The sequence below is a fragment of the Pipistrellus hanaki genome, assembly GCF_964339955.1.
Source record: "Pipistrellus hanaki genome assembly, chromosome: 1".
Classification (NCBI taxonomy): domain Eukaryota; kingdom Metazoa; phylum Chordata; class Mammalia; order Chiroptera; family Vespertilionidae; genus Pipistrellus; species Pipistrellus hanaki.
Genome location: NC_140503.1, coordinates 97262667 through 97279116, shown reverse-complemented (window position 1 = coordinate 97279116; position 16450 = coordinate 97262667). Strand labels below are relative to the sequence as shown.

At 53.5% G+C, this 16450-nt stretch overlaps 2 protein-coding genes across 3 annotated transcripts in view; one reads left to right on the top strand and one right to left on the bottom strand.

Moving 5' to 3' along the window:
* SNX33 (sorting nexin 33) overlaps nt 1-16450 on the top strand; it is a 98325-nt gene that overhangs the window by 38586 nt on the left and 43289 nt on the right. The gene's annotated exons all lie outside the window — the stretch shown is intronic.
* CSPG4 (chondroitin sulfate proteoglycan 4) overlaps nt 5900-16450 on the bottom strand; it is a 36607-nt gene continuing 26056 nt past the window's right edge. Inside the window, exons 4-10 of the mRNA XM_084905470.1 lie at nt 15829-16311; nt 15319-15495; nt 13307-13505; nt 13091-13225; nt 12813-12979; nt 8905-9088; nt 5900-8607 (exon numbers count right to left, since the gene is read on the bottom strand). Coding sequence (XP_084761596.1) covers nt 6791-8607; nt 8905-9088; nt 12813-12979; nt 13091-13225; nt 13307-13505; nt 15319-15495; nt 15829-16311 — 3162 coding nt within the window. The 3' untranslated portion in view covers nt 5900-6790. The remainder of the gene's footprint in view (nt 8608-8904; nt 9089-12812; nt 12980-13090; nt 13226-13306; nt 13506-15318; nt 15496-15828; nt 16312-16450) is intronic.

The following is a 16450-nucleotide window of genomic DNA, read 5'->3' as shown; positions in this document are numbered from 1 at the left end:
AGGTAGAGAAGGAGAAGTCAGAGTGGGGCTGCCAGCTTTTACCCAGAACTTGACTACTCTCACTTCTAGCATCAAGCAAAAGAAAGTGTCTCAATGTCCTCTTTTCCAGATGGGGACTGCATGCATTTGGCTTTCCTGGAGGACTGAGCATTTGTTTAGCACAATGTCTATAATCCTATACAATAAAGAGGTAATATGCAAATTGACCCTCACAAGATGGCTGCCTATGACCAGGTTGGCAGGGGGGTTAGTGAGGGACAAACAAATGACTGAACAGTAGGCTATGTGGGGTGATGAGGCCAACAGGGGGGGCAGTTGGGGGTGACTAGGCTGGCATGGGAGGGCAATTGGGGGCGTCCAGGCTGGTAGGAGGGTCAGTTGGGGGGTGACCAGGCTGGCAGGGGGGCAGTAAGGAGTGACCAGGCCAGCAGCGGGGGGCAGTTAGGGGCCATCAGGCAGGAAGGCAGGCAAGCAGGTGAGCAATTAGCCAGCAGTCCAGGATTGTGAGAGGGATGTCCGACTGCCTGTTTAGGCCCAATCCCAGGGATTGGGCCTAAACTGGCAGTCAGACAACCCCCAAGGGGTCCCAGATTGGAGAGTGTGCAGGCTGGGCTGAGGGGACCCCCCCTAGCAACCCCGTGCATGAATTTCATGCACCAGGCCTCTAGTAAATTATAATAACAATAACATTGATTTTGAACATTTTTAAAGCACCTTCAATATGCTAGGCAATTCAAAATAACCACCGTTATAACAGCACTAATCATATGGTCAGCATTTACTGAGCATTTACTATGTTCCTGGGGTTATTCTAAGAATTTTGCCACAACAATTACCCTTTAAAAGAAGTCTTGGCCAGTTCCTCTGTTTTGATAGGTTCTTACTCAGGCAGAGAAGTGGGAACGGGGCTGGGGATTCTGGCTAGCCACATCTCATGGATACTGGTAGGGATGGATAGGGCAGAAATGAAGTCAGGAGATGGGGCTCTAGGCAGAAAGTAGGCATCAAGCTCCCCCCAGCCTTGATCCATACTCTTTGGGGTCAGTGATCCCACCTGAATTAGAACAGGTAGGTGGACTTCCACAAGTTCATTGAATAGTCACTCCTGCCCTCTCTCCTTTAGTTCATGGCTTCTGTCCCTAAACTCTGAGGTTCTCAGGGCAGATCATGGGGCAGAGGGGCTGAGGTCCTGTGTTTTGGAATCTTCTTGGGGAATCTTCTTGGGGTGCCCCAGCTGCCTATCGGATTCCATGCTCATAAGGCAACCTCTTAGCAGGGCTGGCTTAGAAGGGGCCTTTCTGCCCTGAATTACCACCTTTCAGGAGCACCCAGGCTCTGCCAGCTTCACCCACCTGCCTGCTTGCTCAGCATACTTTTAGAACAGGCTACACCTTCCCCAGTAAGACTCGACAGAGTTCCCCTGCATCTCTCTGGTTCTTGGAGGTCTCTGCTGTGGACTCACATGATTCGCATCGCTGGCCTACCCACACTTACTCCAGAATCTAGGTGTTCAGAATCCCACTGCTGAGAGATGTGTCCTTGGCATTTGGAGGGGCTCCAAGCCTCTGGGAAGTAAGCTGCATCATGTGATAGTCACTCCTGGTTAGGCCTCTGACCAGCGGTGGTCTGTGAGACACCAAAGATTGGGGACCGTTGGTTTCAGGAAACCTTTGGAGCAGCGGTTGCTAACCGGTGTTCTGCGGGCCACTGGAGGTCCATGAGGTCCGAAAGTTTGGCGGCCGCCGCTCTAAATGCAAGCAGGGTCCTCTGGGTGGGGTAGCAGTGGGGAAACCTTTGGCGCTACTCTGCTCCTTGCTCCTGAAGATTGGGTCAGCTAACCCTTGCAGTGGTTAGATCAGCTGCTTCAGGAGGTTCTGAGGAGGGGCTGTAGGGAAGGAGGAGGCTCAGTGGGTGGGGCTCCGGGATGTCTCCTCCTCCTGAGTATTTTGATTCTATCTGTGGTGGGCTCTCATGCATGATTTGGTGAAAGTGGTAGAAGTCCATGAGTTTCTGAGCAGATAGACCCAGAGTGTCTGGGAGGGAGGGAGTCACGGGTGAGCATGGAGGGAGAGAAGAATGAGCTCTGAGAGTCTGGGAGGGACAGATGAAACCTGCTCCTGAGAAACTTAGGGCTTGGGGTCAGGTCTGCCTGGGTCCTGAAGGGATCTGGGAACCAGAAAAGCAATTGAAAGCCCAGTCAGCACCCCTGGGAACGAGGGAAGTCAGGGGAACCAGTGGCAACTTAAGAAAGGAGGTCTGGATGGGATTGGTGGTTAGAGACCTCTTAACCCGTGGGAAGGGAGGGGTTATATTCTGGTACTAGATGTTTACTGAACATCTACTATGCACCTAACCCTGGGTCAGGCTGAACACAGCATTGAACTATGTTTACTATAAGGTACTGAAGAACTTTGCTCATGCCAGGGCCTCAGCAGCTTGGAAGGGTAGGGCAGTTGGGTGCCAGAACCAGGTTGGGAACCATGGCCAATATCTGTTCTGGGGGGCAGAAGGGACAGTTAGTGTGGCAGCCTCTCTTGCTTCCACTCTCTGTGGGACAGAGAGCTTTGGGAGGCCCAGCACCTCCTTCCTGACCAGGTCTGGATGGTAGCTTGACAGGCAGCTTCTTCCCCCTTCTCTGCTGGCTCCTGCTGCTCCCGCATGGGTGAGACAGATGCACTCACTGGTGACTTTGGCTAAAACCTCCCTCTGTCCCTCACTCTGCATGTGGGATCCAGAGAGGTGGGTAGGGGCCAGGGTGGAAAGGGCCAGGTAGTTGCAGAAGGCAGGGTACAGGGGCTGCTGCACTTCCTGGCAACCAGTTTCTGGGAGGTAAGGGTGCGAGTGTGCTGCTTCCTGAAGACTCTCCCTATTGGAGCAGACCTGGCTGCCAGCCTCGCCCTCCTCTGCTTCCCTCTTTGTTTCACTGGAGACAGGAACTCCAACATCAGAACTCTATCCCCCCAAATGTGTGGGAAAGTGGGGACTTCAAAAGAGCGTAGGAGAGAAGGATAGACAGCCCAGAGTTAGGTGCTTAGGAGATGTTCCATAAACATCTATTGCCATTGGAGTGAAAGACAATATCTTGGAATAGTCATGAGGTCTGACCTCCTTCCAGCTGGGTCATTGCCTGAGTGCGTGATTTTCAACCAGTGTGCTGCAAGAATTGAACAAAACATGCAATACCTGACTATTTAGTAGGGACACTGACTTCTTTTCCCCTAGATTGTCAATAAAAAACAAAAAGCAGCAGTCAACGCAACAGTAGCCATCTATTATGAATAAATCAAAGTCATATCTAGTTTTTTTGTCAGACTGACACAAAAAATATATTTTTTGGTGTGCCACAGAATTTTAGTAATTAGTTTATGTGTGCCATGAGGTGAAAAAGGTTGAAAATTGCTGCTTTAGTGTGATGCTGGTCTGGTCCCTGCCTCTCATGGCTCAGTTCCCTCAGAGGTTGACAGGGAGGATTTAAGTCAGTGTGTCTTCAACTTTGCTATTTGGTTGCGTTTCAAGTACCTGGGACCTTGTTTAAATGCCGAGTGTGGCTGCCTCTCAGGTGTTTAGCCAAAGTCACCAGTGAGTGCATCTGTCCCACCCATGCGGGAGAAGCAAGAGCCAGCAGAGAAGGGGGAAGATGCTGCCTGTCAGGCTATCATCCAGGCCTGGCCAGGAAGGAGCAATTCTGGGGTGCGCCTAAGATCCCTCATTTCCAGCAATGCAGGTGTTTCTGGTCCAAAGTCTTTGCTCTACTTTGAATGGCAATGACTTAGACACTCATTGAATTTGGGCCTTCAGGACTGGTCACTTGAGCCCCTTGTCATCTCACCAGACATCAGAAGGAAGCTTGGGGATAAGCTCCCAGCTCCAGGCTAACAGTGTTGGCAGTCCCCAGGTTGAGATCAGGGGAGCTCCTTCATTCCCAAGTGAGTCTGTGTTCAAGTAGAAGAATCCCTTCTTGGCCTTGGATGATTTAACCAAGAGCTGCTCTGTCTTTAGGAGCTCTTAAGATAACTGAAATGTGAAAGAATACTGTACAATCCATCGTGATCCTAGTGGCCACAAGGCCCTCTGAGGAGCTGGCACCCTTTATGAGGAAAGCGGCTCTCAGTTAAATACTGCACCTCATTGCACTGAGAATGGAAATGTGACAGGAGGCAAGTTTGGCATTTTTGGCTCGACTTTAGTGGTTGCATGGTTGCCACTTCCAGGGAAAGGCCCAATACTTTCTAAAAAGAGAAGGAACCAGACAGATCCAGTTGTCCTCTTACTCTGTGGTTCCCCTCATCAGCCAGCACATATCATGGTGTGGTAGTTATTCATGGTGGGTTGGAGGATCTTCAGCAAGGGCTGGGTGGATTCCTATCTGCATTTCTCAAAGCTGTTTTGGCACAAAATACCCTTTCCAACACCTGACTAATCATAGCAATAACTACATGGGGATGGTGTTACCTGAGAGCTCTTGCAGTGAGCCAAGAACTTTGGAGAGAGAGGTCCTTAGGTCTGGTTCCCATTCCTGTTCCACTCACGTGCCAGGACTCACTCACATGAATGGCCACGAACAAGAGGCCAACCAGAGAACTCTGGGGGGGCTGCCCTGGTACCTTTATCCCTTTAAGATCTATAATCTTCAGGGCCCAGAGGAAGATGTCAGCAACCCTGGCTTACAGTTCTAGGGAAATTGGTTGCTCTGGGTGGATACTTGGCCCCAAATATCAGGGCCCTGAGCATCCATCCCTGGGTTTCTGGGAGAAGCAAAGCAAAGCATGGGGTGTGGCATAGAGACACCCTTGGCAGGGCCCTGCGTGAGGCTGGCCTGGAGGGTGCTGAAGAGACCAGGAAATCAGACCAGGATTAGAGCTCTGGATACAAAGGGATCTCTGTGGGGGGTCCCCACCTATGGGTCCTGGCCATCCTATAGGACAAGCTTTCCCTGTGGCAACAAGAGCTGGCTGGGCCTTCTGAGAGAGTGAAGAGGATCTAGGTGGCTGGATGTAAAGACACCAGAAGGAGGGGTGGTCCAGGGCAGCCAGTGAGGAGGAAGAGATCTCTTCTTGTGCTCTAGTTTCTGGTTTAGATGTTACAAGTGTTGAGGCACAGGGAAGAGGTGACTCAAACAGAGGCCAGCAGCCAAAGGCTGGTTGGGGCTCTCCACTCCCAATCTGGCTGTGCTCAAGCATCTTCCCCCCTACTCCAGAACTCAGACACCTCTCATGCTTCTTAAGAGGACCCATTTCCCCCAACTCTGGGAGACCCTCCAAATGGAAAGGACCAGAGGGTGGTGGCTCCTCAGGAACTCATTAGGGGCCTTCTGGAGACCCTGTGTCTCTAACCCACCCCTAATCAAATGATAACCCTTTGGGCCACACACAGAAACAGCTTGCAGAATCCTTGCTGCTTACTCAGCTTTTGAGGAACACCCATAATCCTCTTGTTAGAAGGTTAAAGCCAGTAGAAACCTTCCTTGTGAATATCTCCATGGAGCTGAGGGCAGGTGTCTGAAGTGGTAGTGTCTCAACTTTCCCATCATCACCAGGGTCCCAGCCTTGGGTCCTCATGTCTCCCTTACTCTCCTCAACGTTGGTGCTCCAACCTTTTGAGAGGTAGGTGGAGAGGGATAGGTCTGTGGAAGCCAAAACTCAGGCTAAGACATCTAGATATGGACGCTGAATATCTCTTGGTTTCCTTTTTTGCGTTAAGCTCTTTGGAGAGGGCCTAGCCCACATGTACTAAACCAAAGGGCTTCAGTCCCATCCCACAGAAGAAGCAGAGATCTGGTCCCAGGAGGGGAGGTTTGGAGCTCCTGTGACCTTGGCCACCCTGCTGGCTTTGGGGACCAGGGGAGTGCAGGCTGGTGTGGACAAAGACCCAGTGCAGTCAGACAAACAACACACAGCTGTCCAGAACCTCTGAAGCACCGTTTATCCAGGTCCCATGGAGCCAAGTGTCCCAAACTGCCTGCCCTCTAGTCCTCAGGGAGCACAGGCATTATAGTGCCCATGGCCTCACACCCCGCATGCTCTCCAGCCCAACCTGTTGCAGGGCCACACATGCATGCTTGCTTAGCCCTCATCCCATGCAGGTGGTAAAGAACCGGCCCCAGACCCTCCTCCATCTCACACTGCCAGGGACTCCGTCAATCTGGGCTGGCTCAGCACCATGTTAAATACTTTCCTTGCAATCTCCCTTAAATAAACCCATCCCCAGAGCAACCCGCCCACCTTGCACTCTGAGCATATTCTACTGGCTTCTGCCTTCCAGAGGGTGGAGGGACTCTCTCTTCCTCAGCTCCAGGAAATACCATGTTCCTAAAAGATGAGGGGGAAACATTTTTCTCTCAACCCTGGGGCAGAGACAAGGGGAGGCCTGACTTGGAGGGACCACCTAGGAACCTTGCCTCCCCCTCCCTTTCCTTTTTTTGCCTTGCCCTTAAGAAGGTTAGGGGTGACTCACCTGAGGTCACAGACCCAGTACCCAGAGTCCTGACCCATGTAGGAGGTTGCTCTGGTTTTGATAGCCTAAACTAGCTCCAGGGCAGGGGACTGACTCCCCAAGCCTGCCTCTGTCCTTGGCTCCTTGTAGTTCTCCAGGCATGGAATGAGCTGGGGAGATCCCAGTTCTTGATTCCACTCTGACCCAGACCCCTGAAATTTCCTCCCAGCACCCTCCATCCCTGGTGTCTTCAGGTCCTCTTGTGGACACTCAGACAGTATCAGGGCATGGGAGCAATGAGGCCTGGGCCTGAGCAAGCCTGTCCCTGTCCTGTCAGCATCTGGGCCCAGGACAGTCCTTATACCCAGTACTGGCCATTTTTGAGGGCAGGGTTGGATGTCCGGCAGAACTGCAGAAGCTCTGGGTCCTGATGGCCCCCTGGTGGGGGTCTCTGGCCAGGCACAGCTGTGAGTGGGATGGTCTGGCCTGGCTCCACCTTGCGGAAGGTCTCCGTGTCTTCAGCCAGGCTGTTGCGGGGCTTGGCTGTCAGCACCTGAACATGGTGCTTGCCTGTCTTATTGCGTTTGCGGAGATAGAAGAGCAGGGGCAAGATGAGTGCCAGAAGCAGGAGGATCAGACACACGGGGATGATGACACTGAACATGTTGTCCTCGAGGAAGCCCAGGAAGCCCCCTCTGGCCACAGGTGGCACGGGGCTGGAGGCTGTTGGCCGTGGCTCCCCAGTTGGAGGGCTGCTTTCTGGCCTCCCTGCTTCTGTCTGAGCAGCCTCCGGGAGACTAAGCAGGGCCACGCTGTAGGACTGGGCTGCATTGTAGGGCTCAGTGGCGAAGTCCAGCGAGGCCACAGCAGGTGGGACACCTCTTGCCCACAGCTCAAGAGTGAGACTGTCACCTGCGGGGCCAGGGGACCTCCTCTCTGGCCTGCCTACCTCCAGCCCAAGCTTTCCATCCTCAAGGTCCTGCTGTGTGAATTGCTCCACAGGTTGGTCGTCCCTGGGCATACGGACCACACGGCCATGCCGGGGTCCTACCAGGAGCCGGAAACAGGGTACACTGCCTGTGTGGTTGGCCAACTCACCTGCATCTAGGATGGTGGAATCCAGGCGTAGGGTGGCACCCTGGGGCCATGGACCACCTGCCCACATATGCAGCAGAGCCCTCACAGTGACATTCACTGTGGCTGATGTATTGGCACCTCTGGCCAGTGCCAGGACACTGAAGTGGTCGTGAGAGGAGGAGAAGTTGGTGAAAGTAAAGACCACCTCACCCTGGTCTACCTGGACCTGGCTGAAGGCTGTGGCCGGATGCCCTCCCACCAGGAGATGCCCATACTGAGGCCCCTGGGTGAGGTGGTATGTGGCGTCTGGTTCCTCCTGATCTGAAACCACCCAGAGCTGCTGCCGGCTCAGTGAGGAATGCCCTAAGGCTTGGGGCACCTCTAAGGGTGCCTGCGGTTGCACCTCAATGGTGGATGGCAAGACGTCCACGGCCAGGGACATGGACACGGGTGGACTGGCCCCGTCAGACACACTCAGCTGGAAGATGCCTGCCACACTGCTCCCATTGGCCACGAAGGACAGCCGCCCTGCATCCACATCGCCCTGTGTGAAGCGCCTCACAGGGCCCGCACTGGCCCCTGCCAGGCTCAGGAAGCCATTGTGGGGTGCTTGTTGCACCTTGAACTCGATCTCCTCAGGAGCTGAGTCTGGGTCCACCACACTCAGCTGGGCTCTGGAGATTGAGGCGCGGGAGCCGCGGGTGAGCTGGAGTGGAATGGAGGCCTGTGGCAGAGGTGGCCCCTCATTCACATCTCGTACCGTGATGGTGAAGGCCTCTGAAGTTTGGGGTCCTGCCAAGGAGGCCCCTGCCTTCCCCTGGAGGTGGGCATGAAAGTGGAAGCTATCTGGCTGAGTGCCCCTGCCACCATGGGCATACACCAACTGCCCTGAGGCCAGCTGGGTCTGCAGGAAGTGGGGCTGCCCAGCATGGAGGGGCTCCTCAGACAGCAGCAGCTGGCCCCAGGCAGGGAACTGCGTGACCTGGAACAGCACATCGTGCTCTGGGCGCTGAGATGACAAAACACTGGCCAGGAGGTTGGAGGCGTCAAGGGCAGCCCTGGTAATCTTAGCCCGCTGGCCTTTGGAGACCCAGAGACCTGTGGGTAAAACACAGGCTATGAAGGTTCAGTCCACTGAGGGAAGAGCCATGGACCCTCAAGCTGGGGCGCCCAAGGCAAGGTTCGCCTCCCCCTTCAGACCAGGTACCCCAGGATGGAGTTCACAGTTCTCAGGAGGAACAAGGACCATGTCTTCCCTCTGACCTCAAAGCCTCTCTATCTGCCCACCCTCCCTATAACATCCCAGGTCCTGGGGGCTGACCCTGGTCTTGAGTCCACTTCTCTCTGGGCCTTTCCTAGTGTCTTCCTAACTTTGCCAGCCTATCATACTGTCACCTTTGTTCCTCCAGAGACGGCTGGGGCGCTGGGGACAGGCAGCCTCAAAAGATACAGTCACAGCAAGGGTGGTGGCTACATCAGGGGCAGGAGGTGAGGTCAGACGGAGCTTCAGAGTGTCATGGGCCTCCCAGAAGGGCTCAGCAGGCATCTTGTGCTCATATAGAACATTCCCGGCATATACCTGTGGGAGACCACGTCTGTTGGAACAAGGCAGGTCCAGCCCAGCAGTCCCCTCCCAGGCTGGCACTTCCCTCAGACCATCCCTGGATTATGGTGGTAGCCTCCTAGCCTCATTCTAGGCTCTCCCAGTTATGCCTGCCTCTGTGTCTGTAATGTGCACTCTCACTGTCTCAGGGGCCACCACTAGGCAGCCATATGGCAGACCCAGGCTTTGCCACCTTGGGCAACTCTCTTCTCTGAGCCTCTGGTGAAAGCAATATTCTACCTTACTTCTCCCAACAGAGGTCTTTCCTCTTTGCCCTGATCCCTGCCCCTCTTGCCTACTGAGTACTTTCCTCTTTTACCTTCTCCCCCCTTCACCCCGTATGGTGTCAATTTTGTCCCAAATGGTTCATTCCCATCATTATGCAGCCATATTATTCTTTCTTCCACCTTAAAGAAAAAGACTTGATTCACTTTTCACATAAACATTTGCCACCTTCCTCTTGCTGTTCTTTGTAGCAAACTGCAAAAGAATAGCTTACGCTGCACAGTTGGCGTGGCTCAGTGGTTGAGTGTAGACTTATGAACCAGGAGGTCATGTTCGATTCCTGGTCAGGGCACTTGCCTGGGTTGTGGGTTTGATCCCCAGTAGGGGATTCAGGGAAGGCAGCTGATCAATGATTCTTTCCACTCATTGATGTTTCTATCTCTCTTTTTCTTTCCCTTCCTCTCTGAAATAAATAAAAATATATTTGAAAAAAGAAAAAAATAGCCCACACTCCCCCATGATGTTCTAAGTGTACTCCACCCAGACTCTGCTCCTATTCTGGCCAGGGGCACTAGTGGCCTCCATGTTGTTAGATCCAATGGTGGGTTGTCAGGCCTCATCTCACTTTGGATGCCATATGTGAGCATCCCTTCGTCTAAGCAGGGGTCTTCAAACTACGGCCCGCAGGCCACATGCCGCCCGCAGAGGAGTCTGATCCGGCCCGCCAGGTTTTTTGGGCAGTGAGCGCAGCCGAGGTGTTACAGTAGGAATTAGTAGTTCATATAGTCCGGCCCTCCAGCTCTCTGAGGGACTGTGATCTGGCCCCCACTTTAAAAAGTTTGAGGACCCCTGCTCTAATGCAACCTTTTCCAGGATGGTCCCTTGTCTTGGTTTTCTTCCTACCTTAGTAGTTGCTTCTTCACAGACTCTTTTGGTCCCTCCTGTTCTCCCCAACATCTATGACTTGGCCTTGAGATTCTTCTCCATCTACAGGCAGGCCCCACCTGCTCCCATTCAGTCCTCAATGCCAGCTATGTGATGATCCCCTTATGTGTATCTCCTACCCAGACTGCTCTCTCTGGAATCCCAGCCTCTCGTATCTATCTACGTTCTTGGCAGCTTCTTGGGGATGTATAGTGGACATCTCAAACTCTGCATGCACCATGCAGACCCCTGCCCTGCTCCCCTTTCCAGCCTCCCAGAGCGGAAGATAGCAGCTCTGTTCTTCCAATGGCTCAGGCCAAACTCTGGCATCATCCCTGACTTCCCTCCTCTTCCCACACCCCATCATCTCTGGCCTGGATTATGGTGATAGCTCTCCTAACCATGGCCTGCTTTGGCCCCTGCTCCCCTCCCGCTACATTTTGTTAATACAAAAACCAGAATGAGCCTTTAAAAAGTAAGGTCATGTTACTCTTGCTCAGATTGTGCAATAGCTTATCATTTGACTACAGAGACCTCATTGTGACCCCATTACTCTTTCAGCCTCTCCTATGACCTCCTTTCCTTAGCAAATCCAGTCCAGCCAACCTGTGGCTTGCTAGGGCTGTCTGCATGTTAAACACCAGGCATATTCTTCATTTCCATAAAGAAGTTCCTCCCCCATTCTGATCCCAACGTGTTCTCTTGACTTATCTTTTGTTTCTTCTTTTAGAAGACACAAAACTATTTTCATTCACTCAGAAAAAAAGGACTTGTGCATGGAAACTGATTGGTGTGGGAGACTTTAGGAGAGAAGGGTTGTGATGACTGGAGAGCACAGCCTATTTAAAGGGGTGGTGGCTTCTCAGCTGGTTGCTGTAAGAGGGAACACAGGTCTTTTAAAGAACTGGAAATTAGTGTTTTTTTATTTTATTGAAATCTTCTTAAGGTTGTACGTTGACCATTAATTAAAAAATATTAAGTGCATTGTGCAGGCTGTTGGCCAGATATGGCCTGCAAGGACAGCCAGATGTGACCGTTGGCCTAGGTTGAAGGGTGGGCAGGAAGGAAATGAGGACCCCTGGGAGTAGAGGTGGGAGGCTGAATGCCTGGGTATAAGAGCATCTTGCATGGGAGGGGTCTGGTTAAGGGTGGGGGAGATCACAGGCAGAGTGGAGAGGGTCCCCGAGCTCTGGGAGCAAGCAGTGTCCTCTAGGGAAAGAAGGCAGTGTCCTCTAACAGTCAGAAGGCACAATCCTACTTTGCTTCTTACTAGCCATGTGCTCTGAAGAACATCATCTGACCTCTGTGACCTTCAGATTTCTTATCTGCAAAATGGGACACCTGTTCCCTGACAAACTCAGCTCAGAGTATTGTGGGGCAGTGGTGATGTCAGATATCACCAAGTCCTCCCCAGTCCCCTTCCCCAAGGGCAGATGGGTCTCTGCCATGCTCCTCTGCATGCTGACTGTTCAACCTGGTCCTTCAGATTACTGGGATGTGGGGAGAAGCACTGTAGGGTGAGGGCAGGGCTCAGGAGGCCTAGTCCATTCCCTCCCACTCCCGGGTATCTGATGACAAAGACTCCCAGGGACTCAGGTGCACAGCTGCTGCAGCCTCCGGGCTACTGACTATTTCATTATAGGGAGGGGCAGGAAGAGGGCCATAGCAGAAGCCAGGGCTCCAAGAGAACCAAGAACCCAGGCCTAGTGGATGTTGATATGAGAGACCCAATAAATCTTTCCTATCACCATTAAAGACTCTCCTTTCCTGAGGCCTAAAAGCTCCCTACCTGCCCTGCCTTTGGGAGAACCAAGGCTTCCCTGGCACCTCTTGCACATAGAAGAGGTGTTAAGTGATGGCTGCTGGTACTGGTACTGTTAGCACAGAGCTCTGTGATCCCACCAGCCCTGTAGTCTGAGTGTTTACTGTTAGCCTCTGCTGTGTTTTAGGACAGCCATGTCCTGAAACTGCAGTGATGGACAGATGGCAGCTCTACTCCCCACTGGACCTACTCAGCTGCCTTCTGTCCACTCTCGTGCTCCCAGGACCCACTCTGTTTCTTGCTGGCTCCTGACCTGAGACCCAAGCTCATACATCTGTCCACAGGCCCAAATTGCCCATGGGAAGCCTCCATTCAAGGCTGCCTTCATCTCAAACTCCATCCCCTGAACCAAACACTGCCCCTCACCAGCCACTGGGGTGTATTAGTGTCGTCGTCCCCCCCCCCCCCCCCCCCCCCCGCCCCAGTGCACACTTTCTAGCTCCTAGGGTCCAACTTCATTTTCCTTCTGGAAGCCAAGTCCCAGGACCTGATCCCTGTTCTAAGCCCCTGTCAATTTGACCTCTTGCATCCTTCTTTCTCATCATGGAGCACTAAGTCCCATTTGCCTTAAGGGCCCAGTGGCTCCTGGAGAGCAAGGCATGCATGGTCTGGATCAGAGGAGGTTCAGGGAGTGTGCTGCCAACTATGCTGGGTCTGGTACCAGTATCCACGTGTGCCCATGGTGGAGTGGGTCCCCTGAGATGTGGCTGTAGAGAGTTGAGCCCTTACCTCAGCCTGAGTGAAGTTCATCAGGGCCTCCCCAGTGCTGCCCTGCTGGGTGTGGAACAGCCGGCCAAGCTGGGGGCCCTGCACCACCCAATAGAGCAGATGGTGAGGGTCTGTGCCTGTGCTGGAACTGGCTCTCATGTTCTTGCTGCTAAGCGGCTGGACAGATCCTATGAGAGGCAAAAAAGGCTGTCAGACTCAGACCAAAGGCCAGGGCAAGGCCTGTGACTTCTGGAGAGGCAGCTTGACCCTGATGTGCCACCCACACTTGGCAGACTCACCTGGGCAGACAGTTAGCGTTCGGCTGCCCTCCAGTGAAAGAAGCGGCTGCTTCTGGGCCATCACGTGGAAGAAGTGTCCAGGGGAAGTGTGCTTGCCATCAGAGAGGCTGAAGTGGAAGCCTCCATCCAGGGCTCCTGAGTGCAGATGTGGAATTGGGTATCACTGGTCCATGCTGGTACCCTGTCCTCAGGGTGTCCCCACATCTAAGCACCCACCTCTGTGTGAGAACAGCACAAGCCCACTGTCCAGCTGGGCCTGTGTGAAGCTGTGGGCCTCGGTGCCCAGTGTCGGCTGCAGCACTACTCGTCCATTGCTGGGCTGCTCGATGGTGTAGACCAGGTCCTCGGGCTCTGAATCGCCGTCTGTGCCCTTAAGGGCTGTCACAGGGATGGGCACAGTGCCCCCCTCCCACATCTGGGGACATAGGCCTGTGAAGGTTCTGCGCCCACCAATGGCCATTCTGGGCTCATCTGCACAAATGGTCCCACCCTATTTACTTTTCTCTGTTTCCCCAGGGACCCCATGCCCAGGCTTCCTGCTCCCATTTGCCCTAATCTTGACTGTCCCTCAAGGACAGCTCATGTCCCTCTACCTCAGGAAGCTTCCAGCTCTTACTCTCATAGGCTTCTCAACCCCAGAACCCTCCAAGCCTGGCCAACAGCACTGCTTAATCTGGTTGTCTCACCGGCAGGGCAGAGGTCTCCCTGAGACCCTCCATAGTGAGTCTGGGAGGCAGGGACTGAGAGCAGTAATTTTTGCCTGCCCAGGATATTTAGAAATGGTTTCCCCTTCCAGGTGAAGGAGGGGATGGGAGGCAGAGACAGCTGGAGAGGCTGATGGTTGGCCACCACCTTGAAGCACTGAAGCAGCACTGGGAATAGGGCAGTCACAAGCCTCAGTGGGTGGTGAGGCCTGCTGGATGTGGACTGCCCCTTCCTATGCTCAGAGCGAAGGGGAACCTCTCTCAGCCCTCCTACCTGCCAGCACGGCAGGATCCCATTCCCAGAGTCCTGTTTTTTTATTTTATTTAATATATTTAATTGATTTTTGTACAGAGAGGAAGGGAGAGAGATAGAGAGTTAGAAACATCGATGAGAGAGAGAGTCATCAATCAGCTGCCTCTTGCACACCCCCTACTGGGGATATGCCTGCAACCAAGGTACATGCCCTTGATCAGAATCGAACCCGGGACCTTTCAGTCCCCAAGCCGACGCTCTATTCATTGAGCCAAACCGGTTTCGGCTCATTCCCAGAGTCCTGTTACATGTCCTGCTGGCTCAACAACTTGTGAGCAGTATTAGGGAAGGGTTTCCAAACCCAGAGAGCTAAGGTCTCTGGGATGCCTGGACTCCCTCCCCAACCCCAGCTGACGCCTGCCAGAGCTCTAGAAGGAAGGCCACTAGTTGGAGGCTCCTGGCATGAACACAGTGGACAGCACCACCTGGTGGCTGAGCTCCCACATAGCACCACCTGACTTCCCTAAGGGAGGGGGTTGGGAGGTGGAGGGTGGTAGGGGGACAGCCCTTAGCATATACCCCACTTTTTGCTGGTCTCCCTACCACTGGGATGCTCCCCACTGCACATCCTATACCACAAAAATGCCCAGTGCTCATGTCACAGACAGCCTCTTTCGAAGCCTCCCATGTCTCCTGCTGACCTGGAGTCTACACCCTGTCCATCGCTGCCTTGCTGGGTGAAGCCACACCCTTTCTGTTCCACTAGTTTTGAGACCATAGAGAAGTTTTGTCATCTGTCTGGGCTTCAACTTCCACCTCTGCCCTCACATGGGGCACCACTGCTGTGCTCCATGTGAGGGCAGGGACTTGGGGAGCCAAACTGTGAAATTTACTTGCTGAGGGTGGAAGTAGGGAGCTTAATGGCTCCTCACCTGGAGTCCATCCTTAAGTGCTTAAAAGAATTTCTTCAGGAATTCTGGTCCTAAGCCATAGAAAAACACTTCTGTTGAAAGTGAGCTCAGGAAAGAGCAGTGCCAAGTGTGGCCATTCTCAAGGTTGCCTCCTGCACTTAACAATTTTCCAAGAAGAAAACCTCACACCTGTGCTCTATTTTCAGTGCAATAGCTCTTCCCTCTTCCCAACAACCTAGTGAGGCATGTGACATTGTCCCTATTTTAAAGAGGAGGAAACTGAGGCCATAGAGGGGGAAGCTTTGGCCTTTCTCAGGAGGGAGTGAAGTGGGGTGGGAGGTGGTTCTAGAATGCTCTTACCTGCAGTCCTGTGTTTGTTGTGAGGACTGGGGGTTGGTCGTTGACAGGCAGGATGGTGATGGCAAAGGATACGGGATGGCTCTGGCGGTCCAACTCTGAGGCATTAGCCACTAGGATGAAGCTGTCTGTCTGTGTCTCGCTCCCGTCATGAACATAGTGGATCAGCTGTTCTTCCACCTGCAGGCCAGCCCAGGGCTGGAGGTCAGGCTCAGCACCCTTCCTGCCCTGCCCTTGGGTGGGGGAGGAGCCTGAGTCCCTCAGCACTTCAGTTTCTGCAGGCAGAGACAGCCCTTTCTCCCCGAATAAAGGAATGAAGGAGTGAAGGAAATGGGATCGTCATTTCTATCTACCTGGTGAAGAAGGAATGAGGTAAGGCATCTGAAGCAAACATGCTCCATACAGATGGGCTCCATGTCTCCTCTCTTCACACCCCCAGTCTGGGCACCCCTAAGCTCCTTCACTCTGCCCCCAGAACTGGACTGTACCCCTGGAACCTCCCTGCCAGCATACCTCTCTCCAGGAGAAGGTGCTGAGGGTCCTGTTTTGAGGGTCTTCTTCTCTCCGCAGGGACCCGTGCCGGGGTGACTCTAACACCTGCAGAACAAGGCCTGGCAGCATGGGAAAGTAGGGCCCAGTGATGCGGAGCAGCGGAGGGGCCAGGGTGCAGGTGCCACCCTCGGGGACACTGAAGTTCTGTGCCTCCAGTGGGATGGTGGTGGGCAGCACCTCCAGCTCCATGTGGATACCCTTGAGGGGAGCACCCAGGCCTGAGGCCACATCCAGGGAGAAGGTATCACTCCAGAACTCAGGGCGGGAATGCAGGTACAGGACCCTGCCCTCATTCACGGCCTCCTGAGAGAAGCTCTGCACGGGATTCAAGCTGGGCGGCTCGGCTGCAGGGGTGGCGTGAGGCAACATCACCAGGTAGCCAGCACTTGGTGGGGTCTTCACTGAGAACACAATGTCTGCGGGTGGCACTGTCTCCTGGGCTGCCTGGTTAACAGAGGGTCACAGGGACTCACCACAGGCACAGGGGAGGTCGTCATGACCTCTGAGACATACTCCCTGAGATGTAGACAATTACACATCCTCAGATTCAATGACATAGACACATAATTTTACCAAATACTGA